This window comes from Artemia sp. Qi Xiang Cuo, chromosome 8, assembly GCF_049724085.1.
Source record: "Artemia sp. Qi Xiang Cuo chromosome 8, ASM4972408v1, whole genome shotgun sequence".
In the NCBI taxonomy this organism is placed as follows: Eukaryota; Metazoa; Arthropoda; class Branchiopoda; order Anostraca; family Artemiidae; genus Artemia; species Artemia sp. Qi Xiang Cuo.
This window is the reverse complement of record NC_142801.1, coordinates 41,201,699-41,221,726: the sequence shown is the minus strand read 5'-3', so window position 1 is coordinate 41,221,726 and position 20,028 is coordinate 41,201,699. Positions and strand designations below refer to the sequence as shown.

The 20,028-nt window shown below is 34.2% G+C and overlaps 1 protein-coding gene across 1 annotated transcript in view; it reads right to left on the bottom strand.

Annotated features, from left to right (window-relative positions):
• Positions 1 to 4,356: 4,356 nt before the first annotated feature.
• Positions 4,357 to 20,028, bottom strand: part of PIP4K (phosphatidylinositol 5-phosphate 4-kinase) — a 120,981-nt gene continuing 105,309 nt past the window's right edge. The window contains exons 6-9 of the mRNA XM_089093428.1: positions 15,918 to 16,086; positions 12,913 to 13,026; positions 11,021 to 11,171; positions 4,357 to 8,852 (exon numbers count right to left, since the gene is read on the bottom strand). Of these exons, the coding sequence (XP_088949554.1) occupies positions 8,665 to 8,852; positions 11,021 to 11,171; positions 12,913 to 13,026; positions 15,918 to 16,086 (622 nt within the window). The 3' untranslated portion in view covers positions 4,357 to 8,664. The remainder of the gene's footprint in view (positions 8,853 to 11,020; positions 11,172 to 12,912; positions 13,027 to 15,917; positions 16,087 to 20,028) is intronic.

Here is a 20,028-nt window from a genome sequence, read left to right as displayed (position 1 = left end):
ACGAAAAAACTCTGTGGAAAAATTTCTCCTGAATTTGCCCCCTCCCCATCCTTGCGAAAATTCTCCTCAATGGAGAATCCCCCTGGAAATTTTCCTTACATGTGAAATAGAGACAATATTTTTAATTTAAAATACTCAAAAATAATGTGTGTAATATTGACTTATCCGTTGAGCATTGTTTGATTAAGAATGTCCAGAAAATCTGAAAAATTATTGGCAGCATTGGGACAGAAACTTTACATTAATTAAAAATAGCCATGGATGCCAATCGGATGGAAAAAATCGACACCGAGAGTTTGAAAATTACCTTCCCCTGTGCATCTTTCTTAAAAAACGAAACAAAAAAAATTACACAAAAGCTTTTTTTGTGTAAATCACGGTATAAGGGGTACACATTTCCAGAATGGGATAGACACTGAATATTATTTTTATGTTTAAAATTACCTTCATCAAGCGAAGCTCAGTCTCCTAGTGCTACATCTTAAAACTGATAACGATAGATAAAGAGCATGGATTGGTACCGCTTATATGTAAGCACAAAATTTCTAAATTGCGAGAAAAATATGCGTATATTGCTCGGATTCACTTTATCCTACTTGCAGCAGACATTTCGCACAGTATGCTGATGCAGAGATAAATGTCACACAAGTAGCGCATGCATTACGTGAAATGCGACTAATAGCAGTAATAATCTTCAGTATATTTATATCAGTACTTTTTTTGGAGCTAGCTAAAAGAAATATTTAGAAAAGTGAAAATAGCAAGAAGCTAGCATGGTATTGTACACAGAGGCAGCTCTACATTTATGGGCTAGCATTTGAGTTTATTAAGCGTTTCATTTACAAATAAGAAAATTAGTGCTATATTGGAGGTTTGATATAAATATTGAAAGTAAAAATAAAAACAAATAAGTGATTCCTAGAGATGAACCCACCTCCTTTACTAACTCCTATGACCTATCTACAACCGATTTGACCTGTCTATCTACAGTAGAAATATTATTATAAAAAGCACCAATTCTTATTCTTTTTCGATGATTTCTTTTTCATTTTTTTCTATGAAAAAATTTCTTGTTTTCAATGAATTCTTGTTTTTTAATGATTCCATTTATGTCCTATTTGCTGATGTAGAAGGTGCATTCATATCTATTTTTTGAATGTTTGAAAAGAAGGAAATCTAATATTGAACTGATAGATTTTTAGAAGTAAAAGACCCTTTACTATCAGGGGAAAGAACTTGACTGAGCAAACGTGGCGAAACAGGTAGTATAGAACATTTTCGCAATTTCGCCATTAACTAGGCTCACCTATTTACTTAATGATAGGGTTTTGAAGGCGGTATATTTGCATAAATATTAATGGGGGACACATTAAGAAGCATAATGAATCCCTCTCTTTCGCGTTTTTTATATTAAAAATGAAAATGGACTAATTACCTGTCACGCAACCACCACTGCTATTTTGGCATCTGTCCCCTCCTGGAACATTTTCTACCGGCACCCTTGGTTGAGGGGAATTTTGGGTCAAATAAAAAGACATTATGTACATGCCGGTTATCAACAAGACGCATCAGCAATATCACAAAAAAGACTTAAACTATTAAGTTGAAAGTATTAGGGCTAGAAGAGGGGGTGGTGAACTAGACCAAAAAACACAATGTGAACAATATTACTTTTTCCGACTAATACTGCTATTGCTATCACTAATGCTACTCATTTTACTCCTACTATCACTTCTGCTACTAGTGGCGTCGTTTGGGGAGCGGCAGTTAACCCTAATAAATCGAAGAAAAAATTATTAAGTAACTTTAAATCTGTTACTCGTGTTAAATTTCAACTTTGTTCTTTACTTAGAGGATTTTTTTTACCCTTGGACTTAATATACAAGGACTTGATTTGATACATTTACAAGTTAATGAAAGTTCTCATTGAATTGCTGATTTCAAGAACAATTTCTAGAAAACAAGTTTCGATACTTACTAATTCCTCTGTTTTAGCAGTCTAGCACATAGGGCTTCAATATTTATGTTAGGTGCAAGACATATATGTACCATGCCCTGTCTCTTAATCATGGTGCGGGAACGTCTGGCCCCCAAGCAGGCCCTAGGGTACTAAGATATTGCATAATTATTCTGCCTGTGCGCTATATTTTCCACTACCATACTTAGAAGGGCTATTGTACAAGTTCCGTACCTAACCTTAGACTTTTTTTTAACTCCGTATGGGTGGTAAAATAAAAATATACAGGTAGTGGAAGCAATTTTGATCACGCGCTATGTCAGATCTGAGGCCGAAAGAAGAACCAGAACTTAATCTACGTAAACAAAAATAGTATCTAAATCACCCACAGGTAAGGTCACACTCTTCAAAAATATCATTTTTAAATCTTTCTGAAAGCAGTATTTAGGTCAATTATTGCAAAAGATGAAAATTAGCGTATAATCCGAATTACTTCCACCGCCTGTGTCAATCAAGCTTTTGAGCCATTATTTAAGCCGTTCTGTGGAATTTTCAGCCTCCTTTTGCCACATAAGACACTTAAACTATAGGTCTGTTTTTTCACTCATCAATGTGCTAAGATCTTACATCTTTTGTCAGAAAACGCTTAAAAGTGAAATCTTTGAGCAAAGATCTTACATCTTCGGTCGTTTTTGTGCAAACGTCCTTCATCATGCTGCTCTGTTCAGCGGTCTGAGAACACTGATGAGTAGATCATCAAAGTTCTCTCATCATTGTTCTATATGGCGAAAAAATGGTGGTCTTCACACTTTTGGCATCAGTGAGCTGTAAGATCTTAGAACAAAGATGAGTTAAAAAACGATAATCTTTGCAGAAAGATGTAAGATCTTAGTGCTAAAAAACGGGCCTTATAATTTGAAGGCTAGATTGACACCTATCTTACTACCAATTTTTCGTTTTTCTTCCGAATAGTTCGAATATGATTGAATTGTTTTTCCGACAGACTGGAGAGAAGGAAAAGGTTCCATCGGTGAGGTTTATCCAACGGAAAAAAGGGTATTCTCGTCGTAAAAGCACGTTTTTGACGGTTGACTTTTGTCTCCTTACCACTGTCAACCACCCGATTTTGCGTATTCTGCCGTCACTGACACCACAGTTGCTGAGTGATTCTATCGAAGAATGGTTCCACTAATAGGCAGCACTTCCACTAATCCGGCAGTTGTCGCAGTGACCTTTAAATTGTGCAAATTAATTTTTACGCTGTTGAACTGCTTCATTTCTACTGAGAAGATTTTTGCTTAGCAGAAAACAGCTTACTGTTGTCAGACCATTTTATATCAGGATAGAGTAGCATATGGCAGCCCAATTTGCGTGCCACACAGTTTTGATGAAATAATACTCTGATTAGTCTTGCACACTATTGCCATTTCCTTGCCCACTGATTGAAAATCGGTGAAGATAATATTACCCAGCTGTTTGGATACTAGGACTCTTCTGTTCTACAATATTCAATTTTCTAATATTGTGCTACCCCTCTACATATAACCTACTGAGATCCTCTGACAGGTTCCTTAGGAAAAGGGCTCAGACCATTGAATTTAATACACTACACCTATCAATCAGAGGTTCCTAGTATATATAGATGGTTTGTTGTTGAAAGTGGTGTTCCATTAAACTGTTTGTACGGATACATTTGTTCTTTTGTTTTTACTTACTTACTTTACTTTTGACGGGAACTAGACGCTGCTCCGCCTCACCCGGCATCCATAGATTCTCCAATAGAAGTTTTCCATGAGCCAATCACTGTCCCAGAGCTGACCGAATAGGCGGAAGCCTTCAAGCGGCTCTATGTAGTTTTTTATCACTGACCACCAATCTTTCTTCTGGCCTCCAGCAGGTCGGCGTTTCCAATTTTTAAGCGGCTGTGCTTTAATATCAGACTTCGAGATGCATCGGTACTCTTCATGGCGTAGATAATAGCCCATTAACACGCGCTGTTTTCCCTTTAAAATACTGGGCACTGTCGTTTACAGCTCTCACCATGGGGGCTCATAAGCCGAATTTTAGGTGGGGGACTTACCTTGTCTAACCAGCACTTCCAATGCTGTATAATAGAAATCAAAAAAAAAAAAAAAATATAAGGCAGCCTCATTCAGCCAGGGGGGGGGGATCTGGAGCCTCCTGCCCCCACCCCCACATGGGTAAAACTACTACTGATGACGGTCACTGCATATGTGACCGAAATATCAGGTATTTTTTGCGAATTTCTATCACTGTTTGTGAAACACTATGTATTAAAAGGATGTTATCCCTATTTGAACTTTTATTTAAAAACTTTTTAAATAAGTTTTTTTTAGCAGGCGCAAGTAAAACAGGCTAAAACTGCGAGTACACAAATGGAAAGCACAAATTTTTTATTTTAAATCGTCTAAGAGAATTATTAAAAGCACTGGAGAAACGCACTGGTTTTCTAAGAAAAAACTAACACCTATACGAAAGCCTTCAATAAACATCGACTAAATATAGAAAATGGCAAACAAATACGCTGTTCTTTGAAAGGGCCGAATGCTGATTTTAAAAGTTCCTCCAATATAAGGAACAAGAAATGGACATCTAAATCAATAGCAAAAATTAAAGGGCAACATAGAAATACTACAAGAAAAAAGAGAATAAAGCCAGCCTGAACTGTGGTGCTTATCCTAAGAATTACATATATTTTTTCCATCTTAAATAAACGTAAAGAAGTCAATGCAGAATAGAAAAACTGGGTCTAATTTAAAAATAATCTGCAATCCTCAAGAAATATTATGGCTGATTTTCACAAAACCTTTGAGCTACGACAAAACGACATCAGAGTATTAAACAAAAAGTCATCTAATAATTCTTTCAATTAAATGTAAAAAAACGCAATGTGTTTTCATCATGTCGGCTGTAGGTGGCATATATTCAGTCTTTTTTTGCAAAAACTAAGGTTTTTTGGAATATAATTTGTCTGCTTCAAAGGTCATCAAAGTATCGTCAACAAAAGCTCTTAAGAGCATCTATGAGACTTTCAAAAGCCAAAAACTGGTCAAATTCATAAAGCAAATAGCATAGAAAATTCAAAAAGAAGACACATTACTGTTTTAATTTTAATGTTCCTACCATCTAGTGGAATACAGTCCAGATTGTTTTTATTTGTTCGCTAATGTGTTCTAAACAGACAATGTATTAATTAAACGCCGGTGTGACTTGGTCAGACGGCTTTAAAAAGTGATTCGTGATATTCTTAAGCATTTATCTTTACTCTACTGAATGTCCTCATGAATATGTAAGTTAAAGATCAGGTTTATCAACTGTTTATTTCAGTTTCGGCATTCTAAAACCTAAATAGTTTAGACGCTAGTCCGATTACGCTCATAATACAAACAGCTGGAAAATTTAAAAAAGAATACAAGTTCCAATTTTATCGTACCAAACTACTATCTAGAAAGTATGAATCAACAAATTATTTATTTTACTTTCGGCCATCTAACAAACATTTTAGATACCAACCGGGTTACACACAAGAAACTACCAGTGAAGAGAATTGCAGAAAGAAGACATCTTACCGGTTTCGACTTTTATGGATCCATCAGCTGATACAGTTATTGTACAGGATTTTCTCGGGATTTTTCCATCTCTTTATGCATGGATAATATATTCAAGTATATTACAGTCTCAACTTCGTCTTTTCTTATTTTCTATTCAATAGTATACCTTTTGTCCCATTTGGTATTATAAGCATACATTTAGGGATATTTATAATGAAAGCTAAGAACCGCCGTCCCTGCAGTTTGACGCTCGAATCTCAAGAAGTATAAAAGCGTGCTTGATCAATTTGGTTACTGAACGAATATATCGTAAGTTGAAACTATATTTGTCTATTTCAAATCTAACAAAGCATCTAAACTGACCGAAAAAAATTATAGATTTTACTGTTTTCTTAACATTGACAACACCGTTAGTTACAAAGTTTACTTGCACCCTTTTTACAGTTATAGATAACAGAATAAATAGAATACATTAGAAAAGGGGGAATACCAGGTGTACAAATTTCTTTCTTGGCTCTTTTTTCTCATCTTTACCATATAGAAAACACAAGACCGAACAGAATTGGTTCTTTAGCAGTAGAACATGGTTTTTACATGGAAAAAACAACTATTAGCATCAAAGATTACCCAACAACATAAAAAAAAATAAGAACGCCTATAACGCCAGTAACGCAAGCAGTATATCAATACAGAGCAAAATTAAAGAGCCTAGACTGTAGTAAGATTTTATTTAGAAACAATAAATGCCACCGTTTTGGCTTTTTTTAGTAGCTAACTTGGGGTGTCCAGTCTTATATAGTTCTCTTTATTTCAACCTTCGGAAATAGTAGGGGATCCTTTTGAATGTGTTATTTTACAGGATTCTCTTCAGCCATTCATATCCGTGACACCATGCATGAACATCAAAAGTTACGTCGAAGCTCATTTAAATTTATCTATTTTTTTCCAATACAATTTTCTGTTGTGGAACAATCTAAATGATGTAGTAGTCTTTTCCCACCCCCATGGTTTTTTAAAGCACTGTTGCATGAGTGGTTAGTTAGGTAATTTCACTCTTGACCAATCAAGGTGCCTTATAAAAGACAAAACAAATTTCGCTTGATTGAAAGCTATATAACTCAAGCGCATATGCCTAACTTGGCCTGCAGAAGAATAGAAAGTAATAGATTAAAAATATCACCCATCAATAGGAAAAACAGAGGGACATAACACACTTTCTTGGCACCTTTAAGTTTATTCCATATAGAGCTTTCAAAAATAACATTTTATTGGCAATATTTATTTCTTAATACTGACGATATTTATTTCTTAATATTGACGATAATGATAAAAAAATAATCCAAAATCTATTGTCTTAGGTTTTAGAATCCGAATTCGAAGAGATTGAATGTTTTATTAAATTTCCTATTTTTTTTTTTAAACTAATTCAATCCCAAAAGGGGGTTCACATTTGGACGTTGAAGAAGCCTGATTTTTATAACGCTACTTAAAGGTCACGTTAATAATATCTACATGAAGTCTATCTTTTCTTCAGAACCTCTAGTGAAACAAGATATAAACATAACGGCAAACTACAACGGCTAAAAACCCAGGGTGATGAATCATCTTTCATCAACCTTCACTATTGAAACGATCCCATTTCTCTACACTTCTTATGTTGAAGGATTTTCTTTGACAGTAAGAAACTAAAATTTATTATTCCAAAATACTAACCCTTAAGAGTGGTGAACTTTCAGACGATTATAAAAAATAAGCATAATAATAGTCAAAACGGAATCGAAGAAAGAAGAAAAGCTATAAAAAGTAGAGTACAATGCTTTGTTTCTTTATTATCTTATCTGCTTCATTTTTCTTTTTTATTAATATGAAAAAAGCGTGTCAATAGAGGTAATATCAGGGCTAATAAAAGGTTATCATTAACCAAGAACTAAATTGAGTTTCAAATGTGCACACAAATCATCTAGGCTAGAATAAAGCAGTTAAAAAGTAAAAATTGAAGGCAGAGTGAATTATTAGAAGGCGGCTCACTTTAAAAAACAGATGTCATTTTTTTTTGTTTTTCAGCGACGGAGGGGGTATCAAAGAACTTGCCAATGGATAGGCATTTACATGCCTGAAGTCCCAAATTTTCCGGTGTTCCTTCCTCTCTACTTCTCTGTATTTGTGAAAAAGATTAATTGGTTCTTGTTTTTAATCATAGAAGTATTCCATTTATATACTATATCATCTAGTCAAAAGGCTAGTTTGGCAGAATTCTAGAAAAATTCGTAACTCCGAAAATCCTTGGGTACCACCCTTTACCTAAGGGGACATACAAATGCGCAGCTATTATAAGAAGTTCTTTACTGTTTCATTACCGACTATCATCTCATCTCAATGATCTATTGGTGAGTGCTATTTGACACTCCTTTTGATTGATCTGTTTTTTTATTTTTTATTATTATTACCGTACCTCCACAAGGGGGAAGGTAGATCCTCAAGAGCTGGACCTGATGACACTTATGCCCCTTACCATACCTACGGAAAAAAGGCTGATGAAAGTGAAAAAATTCATCTGCCAAGATTTAAGCTAATATTTCTATGCTAAGTTGCCATATTTATTGTTGCCATTTATGTTTGGAAAATATTGAGCAAATTTTGGACTCAACATCGCTGCAGCTGGCATTTGCTGAGAACGAATTCCCAAATACTTTGACACGTATCATTAATAATAAAAACATATGTTATTGAATCAATATCTCATAAATATAAAATAAGTGGTGCAGCCAGATTTATATTTTGAAGTGTCTAACAAAAGCAGCACGTAAAATCATTCAGACAACCATAGATATAAATAAATAGCTCCGATGACAGTGATACTAAATTCGTAAGTAAGAAGTTACACCCTAAAGAAAATCCACAAGCTACGCCACAGTATAGAAGTCAGTATGTACTTGGATAAAAAAGACTATTTTCCAAAATGCTTATTTTACACCTAAAACGAACAGAGAATATGGAAATAAAGCAAAATTACTATTTCAACTTGTAAAAGCGATTGAAGGCAAAAGACGACAAAAGAGAAAAGTTACAGAGTTAATACGCAGGAGTAGCAGTTTACTACATATATCACAAACACAGTACATTTCCGTTTTCTGTTTATTCAATGACTTTGGAAATGAAATCCAAAAATCGACGGGCATACGATTCTGGTTCTATGGTTGAAATTCCGTCAACATTGGCTCCATATTTTACTGTTTTAGCTGCTTTTGCGGCTTGCTTCTTCACTCCATAATGGGTCAATATGTCAATAATGGCCAAAAAATACACTTCTTTCTTTGCTTGAGCTGAAATAAATATGTCTGATAACTGAAACTAAGTATCCCAATAGCAGAGATTGCTAAAAAAAAAGGTGTAAACATGCAAAATGTGCACTAAAATTATAATGACTCTGAATAAGAAAAGATAATGAGAAACTTATGCGTGTCCCCAAAATACAATGTAAGGAAATAATTCCGAATACATTTCTATTGTACCTTTTTAATTAATAGGATTTACAGCGTTCTAAAACGGCCTGAACAAAGGTGACGATTACTCAGGCAATTTTTCACTGTAGCTCCAAATTTATGCATTACAGCAATTATCTAGATCTCTCATTCACAAGGATCTGTTCAATTACATGTTTTTTAAGCATATGTCTCCTGTATGATTTTTTTTTTATGTAAGACGGATATTAAAAAAAAAGACAAAAGGGAAACAATTTTGTACATTGATATTATACGATATTAATATCAGACATTCACCGTTTATGTTTGAAAAACTTTTCACATCAGATATTACTGTTACATAGAATAGCATAGGTATTCTATGCTATTAAGTTTATGGAATCTAAATTATATGTTGAAAATAAGCAATGAGTGTTTAACTGCCAAAACAATCCACAGATTATGAAGCATAATAAAATGAAAATATTAATTGAACTTAATATTCCAACCTTCATATAAATTTTCTTTAAAAACCCGTATTTCACAACCGATTTCTGATAAATATCCAACCTGGCAAGATATTAGCGTTTCAAAAAGCTTTATATAAAATGATTTCCCATCTCAGAATAGCCATTCAATGTCTGAGCTTTTATCCAGTTACCCCTTCACCGCTGCTTGGAGAGAGTCTCTTTTAGTTTAGCAGTTGTTTTCAAGGTTGGTTTTGTTTTTACTACGCCCTGAGGACTTTTACCTGAATTTCATTTACTCTTTACTTCCTTTTTCGTACTGAGGATTGTTGAGCGGAAATTTTGACCAAAATATTTGCATTCTATTCTTCTTTTTATCTCTAGCTGGAGTCATCCTCGTTTTTCCTTCATCACATTTTTTTCATTTTAGATTTAGAACACGAAGTAATTAGCATACCAGCACCATGAAATTTGTTTCAAAAAAAGTTTCTAGGTATTTCGCTAGAAACGTCGATGGTTGCCTTTGTCAGGTCCCATATGCTTCATAACAAAATTTATTTTTCATTTTCAAGTTAAGCGTTCTCTTTAATTAGGCAAAACCCAACAATTTCAAGTTCAGAGATTCTAAATGACTGAAAAGGAAAACAACATAAGGCCTAATAAATATCTCAAGCTTCAATAAGGATTTTAAAAACAGCCTTTAGACTTGTTAGTTGTTTTCCAGAGATATTGTCTACGGATAATTTTGGGTATTTAACTTACCATATTTCAAACATTAAGCTGTACGAAAGATGTGGTTCTATCCCACTTTCTAGGGCTATAATGAAAGAAAGTCTAAGATGGCTAGTGCAAGTTTTGCGAATGAAGGATGACAGATTACCAAAGATGGCCCTTATTGGCCATCCATCTAGGGCCAAACGAAAAGCAAGTTGTCCCCGAATGAGGTGGGAAGAGGTAAGAAGCAATAAGATTGAATCTGAAAGGATGCCAAGGCGCATTTCAGGCGGCTTGGTGCTGCAGTGAGCTATTATTATTAGTAATAGCAGTACTCTATGACTAACGGCACGATTTTGTAACGCATTTATTACAATTACCGTTTTTTCGCATCAGGCTTTAACAAATCAACATGTGGTTATGTTGTGATCTTCTACAGATAAATTACTCAAAATAATTCCGTAAGAAAAAAGAAAAGAATGTATGGACGGTGTACAAGCGGCCTAGATCACTTGTAAATATTATTATTGTTTCTTTGTAATGGTTCTTTTGCCCCATGATAGACCAGAAAAAGAGATTCATGATATCCGCTTATCGGTGAAGATAAAAATAAAACCGGGAGAACACTTTTCTATCACCAAGTGTGCAACAATTTAAATGACACAACTTAATAAAGTTTAAAGATTTTACACTTGCAACAGGCCTGCTAGCAGCATGTCAGCTTTCGCTCTAAGAAAGGTTTCAATTATTTTTTTTTACTAAATAAAATCTTCCTCGTGCGCTCTGAACGCTTAGCTTGAAATAATGGTTACTTTTTATAAATAATGGTAAATATGAGAGAAAACTTACTGTCGAGACTAGAGATTGCATAAATATCGAAGTCTGGGTCGATCTGTCCAGATTTGTATCGTCTTCTTGGTGCAACAGGCGATTCAGGCGGAGTTGGACCAAGTCCACCCTTACCCGTTTCTCCACCAGAACCACAAGAATCATCTTCATCCTACAGATGAAAAATAAATGTTGCAATTCAATAACAAGAAAAATTACATGAATAAACTATGGCAAAATTTTTTTTAACAAAGCACAAAAAAATAAGTTACACTAGATAAAAATACAGGAAAGACTTCTAATCTCATGACAAGGAGAAGTGAATATACAATAAACGGAACCAGAGTAAAATGCAAAATTGAATGACACACATCCTGCACCAAGCCCATGATTCAGCTCTTCTTGAGACACCAGTGACTTCTATAACTCCACTTGGATACTTGGAAATCAAACTGGAAGGGCATCAACTTTGGACTTTGTTTATGCTAAACCCCATAAGTAACTTCGATAAGGTATTGACAGAGCATTTATGTCACTTTATAGGGGTTACTCCCCCATGTCTTACAAACATGTTTCAGGAATTTAAAAAGTAGCCCAATAAATATCCTGGAACAAATATCAGATTACTAACGATTTGATAGTCGACCCTTTAAATTCAACCATTAATTTCCTTGAGACTCCCCTTCTTTTACTAGCCCAATACCCCCAGAAATGCCAGTTAATACTATGAAATTACTGTGTTTTTACTATCTCCAGTGATTTGAAAGAGGATTTCCATATTAACGACAATTAAAATCCACAAATGTCATATTTTCCCTCCTTAAGTTCCTTAAAAAATCTGATGTCCTATATTCCATTGTGTAAGGATTTGTCCTCTCATTTTTATGCCTTATCCTAGAGTACGTCTGTTCTGTTTGGCATCTTGGCATTTGTGATGAATTGTCGGACAGACTAGGCAGTCCAGAAAAGGTGCTATTAGTCATCTTCAATAAGGCTGATGTCCCTTATATCTTCCTTCTTCAGAGAGAAAATCTGGTCACCCTCAAGGAAATGATAATAAAAATTTCCTTGCGTTTCGCTAACAATGCCCTCCATAGCCCCCGAAGAAATTTCCTTTTCCCTTGTCAATTTTCCACCTCTGACCTCGCCTGCCTCGTTCAGTTTCAACAAAAATCCCCTATACACGGGGCAAATACCTTTTGTCCCGTACATAGTTGATATGTTAAACAAGTAAATCCTCTAGCCCTCACTCTTACTTTACCCTCCAGTTGTTCATTGTTTATTTTGGAAATTTTGAGCTTTCTTAATATAGCCTGTCGCTCTTTCTCTTTTTTGATTTTGTTTTGAATTTTTTAGTTACGAAACTACATTTGTTTTTGAGTTTTATTTGGTTTATTCCCTTTTAATCCTATGAGTTTGAATTGCTTTTGACATCTTTAAATATTTTTTTTTAACCGTTTTGACATTTAGGAAATTTCTTTTTCCCTCACCAGCCCTATTAGATATTGCCTTATTTTTTTGTTGCTCTTTGTTTGTCCGTGTGTTTATTGACTCGAAAGTGCAGATTCGGCCCATCTGGGATTGTGATAGAAATTTTTCAGAAATGAATCTTATCTTATCTTATTTAGCAATGCAATATAATCTTTACAGCCTTTTTTTCTTCGTAGACAGCACAACAACAATAAAAACACAACAATACGCTTGCTACACAACAACAAACAAGAAAACACAACACGAAAAAACTTTGAAAATTTCATTTTCTCCGGTAAAATTACGATAATATAAGCCCTTAATTTTGAGTTTATGATGTGGTAATAGTTGCTACAAAATTATAGTAATTGTTAGCAATACTATTGTTTTATTAGGTTCCATTCTTAATGCTTATGCGATTACATAAGAAAAAAAAGGCTTACAGTGAAAGGGCTGTCTTCTGTGACTAATCCTTCACGCAGATCATTCGCATATCGTTCACAGTCATGGACTCCAAGTAGTAAAGAATAGTCCATCAGTTGTAAGTTCATCAAAAACTGAAAAAAAAACATCAATAGAAAACTCCCCCCTTAAGAAAATTGTTGAATTTATCATACATATCAAATAAGAAGAAACTAAGGAGGAGATAACAAAGTGCACAATTGGTGCCAGGCTAAACAATACTTCGAATTTGACGATGAAGAGGTAACAGCCTGATTCTTGAAAAGATTTAAAAGGAAAATCTGTGTACTCTTTTTCAGCTGTCTAGTTAGATTACATAGGATATTTTCACCTTGGCAAATACTTTTGAAATATCACATTTCAAGTAATCCAAAACAACAGTTTAAATTTTACAGCACAAACCTATCGAAAAATGGAAAAAAAAACATTGTATGCAAGTCGAATAAATATGTTACTTCAATGTAACAATGCACTTTGTAGGCACCTTCTGTAAATATTTATCTTTTTCGTTGTATTATGTATACTATTGTTAATTTGTCATGCAGTGAAATTAGCATGAAAATTAAAAGAACTTGAACTTGAACAATTAAACCGAATTTTTAGGGAAATTCTTTCTTGGACTTTCTTTCATGGCAACACAACCAAATCAACTGGTAAAATTTGAGAAAGCTTTGTGGTATTTCGATTCGTCTCGGTTCACGAAAGTATTTTAATTTTCAAGTCGTTTTTTCTTCTTTTTTTTTCTTTTAAAACCAAAACAAGTAAGAGATAAGGTCATCTAATGTGTTAAAAAAAAAAAAAAAAAAAAAAAAAAAAAACAGACATTACAGAGAATGAATAAATGAACATAACACGACAGAAATTAAAATTGAGAATCAAGCCGAACTTAAAACCAAGCGACATTTATATAAACTAATAACTGACGCATAAAAATAATAGAAATTCAAATGAGTATTCAAATCAAACATAGAGGAGCGGAATTAACACAAAGAGGAATAAAGCTAACGGCCCCCTCAAACCTCTAAGGGCTAGAGTGTCATTTACGCTTTACTGAAACGACATGTATTTTGATCAGTGTGCTTTTTATTTGCCGTAACATACCGACAAAAAAATAATAGTTAAATATCATTTACGTTTACAGGAAGTAAAAAAACATAATAGATGGGTTTTTCATTTGTAATTTAGTTTTACCATTTGAAAAGGAGAATTCTTGTCACTTTTTCTGTAAATTCCATTTCATACGGAATACAAAAATTTGATAGCTAAATAAAACGTTCAAACGTCAACTAACAATGTTTGAAGCAAAAACAATCTGTTTAGTTTGCCGAAGCAGCAGTGTTTCAAAAGGGTGAATAAATAAGTCATATATGGAGCCTTAGACTAATGAAACAAGATAAACTGTTTAAAATAAAATTATATGTAAAGAAAAAACCCGTAGTCTTTGATCAGTATTTGTGCTTGATCATAATTTTTCATTTCCATATTCCCCACCCCCAGATTTTGAAACATGTCGTGTTTTCGGGTATTTTTTTTAAATAAAAATACGTTTTTTGGGATTCTCATTCAAAAAATTGAAAAACTGCAAATTTCCCCCCACCCCCCAAAGTTTTCGTGCTCACAGTATTTGTGCAATGATCGTTTGTCGTGGTTGGGTGTTTTGAAAAAAAAAGAACAAATTAATTGTTTATGAAAAATTCCTAGCACATTTGTGTCTGTTAAATTCCAAAAATTCGATTGGCGTGATGTTCTTTGATTTCTTATGTTCCAGACAGAAAATATAAATCACCAGAAGGAGACCATTATAGAAAAACCCCAATTTGTATTGTTGATCTCAACGCAAAAGTTATTATCAGAATAAAACATTTTAGTTCTTCAGAAAAAAAAAAGAATCTCGAAATAACTGAGGTTTCTTATTTCTAACAATTCACCTTATTCATGCTTTGAAGTGAAACATTTAACTTTTTGTTTTTGGGGAAGATTCCAAATGCGATTTTGCACACTAAATTGAACAGTATGACTAGATTCTTTTCTTGCGCCCGTTTTTTTCTTTTGCAATTACTTTTGAAGTTTTTATATTTTTTTTTTACTTTTCAGACGAAAAAAGAAAAAAAAACAACAAAAATTGATTACTTTTTTGAATGAAACATATCAAACGTTACAAAAATTCCCTAAATGATCGAAATTTATTGATCAAAACCAGGTAAACTTGACCTGATATAATAGCAGAATTTAGTTCTTAAAGAAAGAAAAAGTTTGTTTATATACATAGTAAATATGGAGGACTTATTGTTATTTAATTTTAGTATCTATTTTATTTATAAAAATAACTTTTAGAAAAGCGGTTACCAAGGGTTCAGAGAGCTGCATTTTAGCACAAAAAGTGCTAAATGTTTTTTGTAAAAAATTAAAGTTTGTAACATCTCTTTTTGAGCACTTAAATGTTTTGAGCCATCGAAAAACACATACATGAAAAAAAAAATTCAATTGTGAGTTAATATCGGTTTAGGAAAAAAATAAATAAAAGATTCAGAAAAACTAATCTTATTTACAAGCTATCCGACTTTTAGGAAATAACAGTTTCGGAAAAAATAACCCCATTTCTAAACAGCTATCCGGCTTTTTTCTTCAAAAAAAGTTTCTGAAAAACCTGTGAGCAGCTATCAGGTTTTTCAGAAAAAAAGTTTCTTAAAAACTAATCTCATTTCTAAGCAGTTATCCAGTGTTTTAGGAAAAAAAAAGGGTCCAGGAAAACCAATTTCATTTTTTAGCAGTTATCCGGTTTTTTAATACTAGAAAGGTAAACCTGATTTCATTTGTAGAGTAAATATTAAGCTTTTATTTTGTTATTTTTTTTCTTATAAACCTGTTTTTTACTTTTGGGAAAAAAGTGTATAAACTCAGAATTAAAGAGTACGAATTCAGTTCATCGATACTTAAAGAAAGCAAGAAAAGTTATTAATTAATATATAAAACAAGGAAGGATTACATCTACATCGGCAGTCAAAGTATCCACAAGTTTCTCCTTAGCTTCTTCACCAATTATCACTTTGGTTCCATCTTTCACTAAATCGTTATCCTTTAATGTTGGCAGATCTTTTTCTTTCTCTTTCTCTGAAGCTTCACGGTCAACAGTAGAGCCCTTTAGGTCATATTTTCTGTAGAATTAAAATAAATCAAAATCAAAGACTATCACAAAAAAAAACTTGAAACTAGAGCTGGTCTTGGAGAGAAAGACAATCAGAGAAGGTTATCCCCTATTCACTAAGATATTTTGTTAATATCGAGATTTACCTAGTATTAATTCAAGCCAATCTGAATTTTTCATAGAATTTTTCAGCCAATCACAAAATTCTACGAAAGATCTGATTGGCTCAAATTATCACTAGTCAAACCTCGGTATTAGAAAAATTCTCATTTTGAATGAGCCTTTAGCGATTCAGTCATTATGCAAACACAAAGCAATTTTCTCAGTTTAAATGAAAAAGCATAATTTTGAGATATCCATCAGGACTAACAAAAAAAAGACAAAATAATTATGGAATTAAAAAGAAATTAGGGACACGTCAACTGGGTGTGAGGAGGCTTCGGGCTCTTAGAGTGGCTAAAGCTTTTCCAGCGAACTCTCATGGTACAAAAAACCTTCTTAAATAAAATGACTGACTTCCATTTTGCTAATAGCCTATTTTCCTTTCCAAAGCATTCACAATCATTAGCACTAAGAAAAATGACTCTTTTCAATACGGACCGAAAGTCTAGAACTAGAGCTTTAAAAACGGTGCAAACACCAATAGAATAAAGATGTAATGTTAATTTCAATATGTAAAACTTGAAAATGGTTCGTCGTCAATGAAAATTATCATCCAATTTGTAATATTCGAAAACCTGCAGATAGAGAATTCAGCCCTCTATCTAAATTTTGCAATACTCTGTATTTTTCCGGTGGACGGCGAAAGTTTTTTTTTTTACTTTTCGTTAGATATTTTTTCTCCCCAGAGGTAATTGTATAGAGCCAGGAACCTTCGAATACTAGGAAAGAGATCATCCGAACGTAAGTCGTTCGTAACAAAAGTGATCAGGCCACAGCAAGGAGCTACTTCCTGCCATGTTATGCGCCAAAACCACAATTTTGGTTCGAACAAAGCCAAAAAGATCCCAAGTGAGAATTATAAGACTGTCATTACATTTGAAATTATAAAATACTTTTGTGTAACAGCTTCCAGTTTCCAAAGACCCACGACTGCAGATTTACTTATTCCATCCCTAAATATATAGTAAGTCCATTTAGCGCCAAAACCACAATTTTGTCCCGAAGAGAGCCAAAAAGATCCCAAGTGAGAATTATAAGACAGTCATTACATTTGAAACTATAAGAAACTTTTGTATAACGGCTCGCAGTTACCAAGAACCTACGGCGGCGGATTGACTTATTCCATCCCTAAATATATAGTAAGTCAATGTAAAATGATATCAATTGAAAGCTTCATTGAAATCAGCTTATTCATTTAAGACTTCGTTTACTTACAGTATTGTAGAGTCGCATACCAACGACTAAGGGTAGGATTTGGTGGGGGAGGAGTGAAGGGGTAAAGTGTCATTAAAATTCAGGGGAGGTCAAAACTACAAAGAACATTCCCTATTCTTCCAAAAAGGTCCAATACCTTAAGGCTACGTGCACGCCTTGAGGAGGAGGGGGAATGTTTCGTACACAAGTGCAACAATAGCCATTATTATATTGAAAAACGTTTGAACGACAAACAAAATCTTGATGTTTTAGCATGTTTATCTTTCAGCTAGTGAGTTAGTCAGAAATTCGACATATTCACCATTTTATCCTTACGTGCTTTTGCTAAGGGAACAAAAATCTGCTATGAATAAGTTTGCTAAGAACTTCAACCATTGATCTGTTAAGATGGACTTTTGTGGAAAAGTTTGAGTAATCTAAACAGATTTATTTCTAATGGTTTTATTACACAAAGATATGGTCAATTTCATAGACTTAACTAAACTACTTTCCAAGGTAGCCAAAAGCCACTCATCTGAAAATTTTGCCCCTGGAAGGAACTGCAAAAACCGGGATAAAAAAATTACAGGATTGCTATGTGTGTTAATATAGCTCTGTTTATAGTTGACAAAACCTTTCTGAACACACAAAGCCGGGGCAAAAGATTTGCTTTTAGCCATCCACTGCTTTCAAAGGAATTCAAAATTAAAATTTTCGTCGTATTTCTTTCAATTTATGGTAATTTTGAATCTAATGAATCGATTGAACCCAGGTGGTACTAGCACCCATTTTCTTGGGCCATATGGACACCAGTGGTCAGTTTATTATTTGAAACAATTACAGACCTCGAAGCTGCTTAAAAGGTCAAAAGCTGAAAATCAAAGCAACCACATTAGAGTGGGCAATTTTCAGACACGAACAAAAAAATACAAATTGCGCTATTTGCAACTGTGTTCTTTTGCTCAAGAAAAAAATCTGTAAGATCATACACAGCTACTACTACTACTAACAAATAACTAACTACAACTCACCGTAGCACCAAGCCACCTGAGGCCAAAACAGCTACGCACGCTCCTCCTCTATCCCAATCTATTCAAAGCCCCCCTTTTTACAGCCGCCCACGAAGTTCCCATTTCCTTTAAATCTTTCTTTATGACGTCCTCCCGCCCCAGACGAGGCCGACCTGCTTTCCGTTTAGCCCTAGACGGTTGGCTGAAAAGAACAATCTTCGGCAATTTGTCATCCTTCATCCAAACAACGTGCCCTAGCCACCTCAACCTTTCTTTCATTATAGCCCTAGAGAGCGGTATTCAAACCACATTTTTCGTATAGCCCATTATTTGAAATACGGTCAGTAAGCAGAGAACCCATAAAATTCCTTCGGCAATTTCTCTTGAAAACATCTAGCAAATCTTCATCCACTTTTCGGAGCGCCCATGCCTCAGAGCCATATTTGACCAATGTCATCACTGTAGCTTATAATATTTTATTCTTGGTTTGCAGACTTATCTTCCTATTCTTCCAAACTTTTTTTAACTGTGAAAAAACACCCCGAGCTTTGCTTGCTGGCAGCTGTGAAGACACAGCTGCCATCTGAAAAACGAAGAAGAGCCACAAAGTGGCATTTTCTTGGGATTCAGAGTTTTCGGTAGATTATCAGTAGTTTCAGTATATTTTTTTTTGTCTGAAAATGGATTGTGATTTTGGTACATCTCCTGAAAAAACAGTAGAAGTGAAAGCCCTGGTTGCCAGTGGTATCTTAAGTTACTCTGGTGCCATATGGTACACCCGTTATAGCGGTAACCAACTAGTTAAGGTTTATCGCATGTAAAAAGTTTCTTTTTTGTGTGTTTAGCATGAGAAAAAATTTTTCACTGGTTCAGAATTGCTTGAGAACTGTTGATGACCTTTTAATTTTGAAAAAAGGAGGAAAGAATAGGCAGACCCTACGACAAAGGCGAGCTGGTTGGCTACCTAGGATTACAACAATTGGGGTGCATCAAAACTTAGGGGGGGGGGAGATGTATATTTTACATACAATCTATTTTTTTCGTAAGGTCTGTAAGAACCGTACTTGCAGGAAAACTTCTTGGGAAATATTTTTTTTTCCAAATATTACAAAACTCAGTTTTGTTTGTATATTTTTTGCATTCTAGAAGGGGGAGAGGAGAGACTGATTCCTTTCTCCAACTTCATTTGGGGCACAGTTTGATGTAGCACATTAGCCTAAGGTCCACGAACATGCGAGGAATCACTGTAGCTTATTTTTTCTATTAGTACATGTTGGAGGAATATCAAACTGTTCTATCACAATAGGTGATATTACTACGATCGGGCTGTACTTAAAAAAAAAAATTATAAAAAGAGAAAATATCTAATATAAACGCTGTAAGATCCAGAACAAATTTACATATGACAAAGTATATCAAAAGGCTAAAATGCATGGTGAGTGAAAAATAAAGCTTTGTGTAGTAATTGATGACGTTCAGCCTTTTTCGCTTCTGAAACAGTAATCCTAAACTCAAATGCACAGTTGACACTTTAAACCTAGAAAAAAAGGATTAGATGTACCAAAGGAAAAGCTAAAAAAAAATAA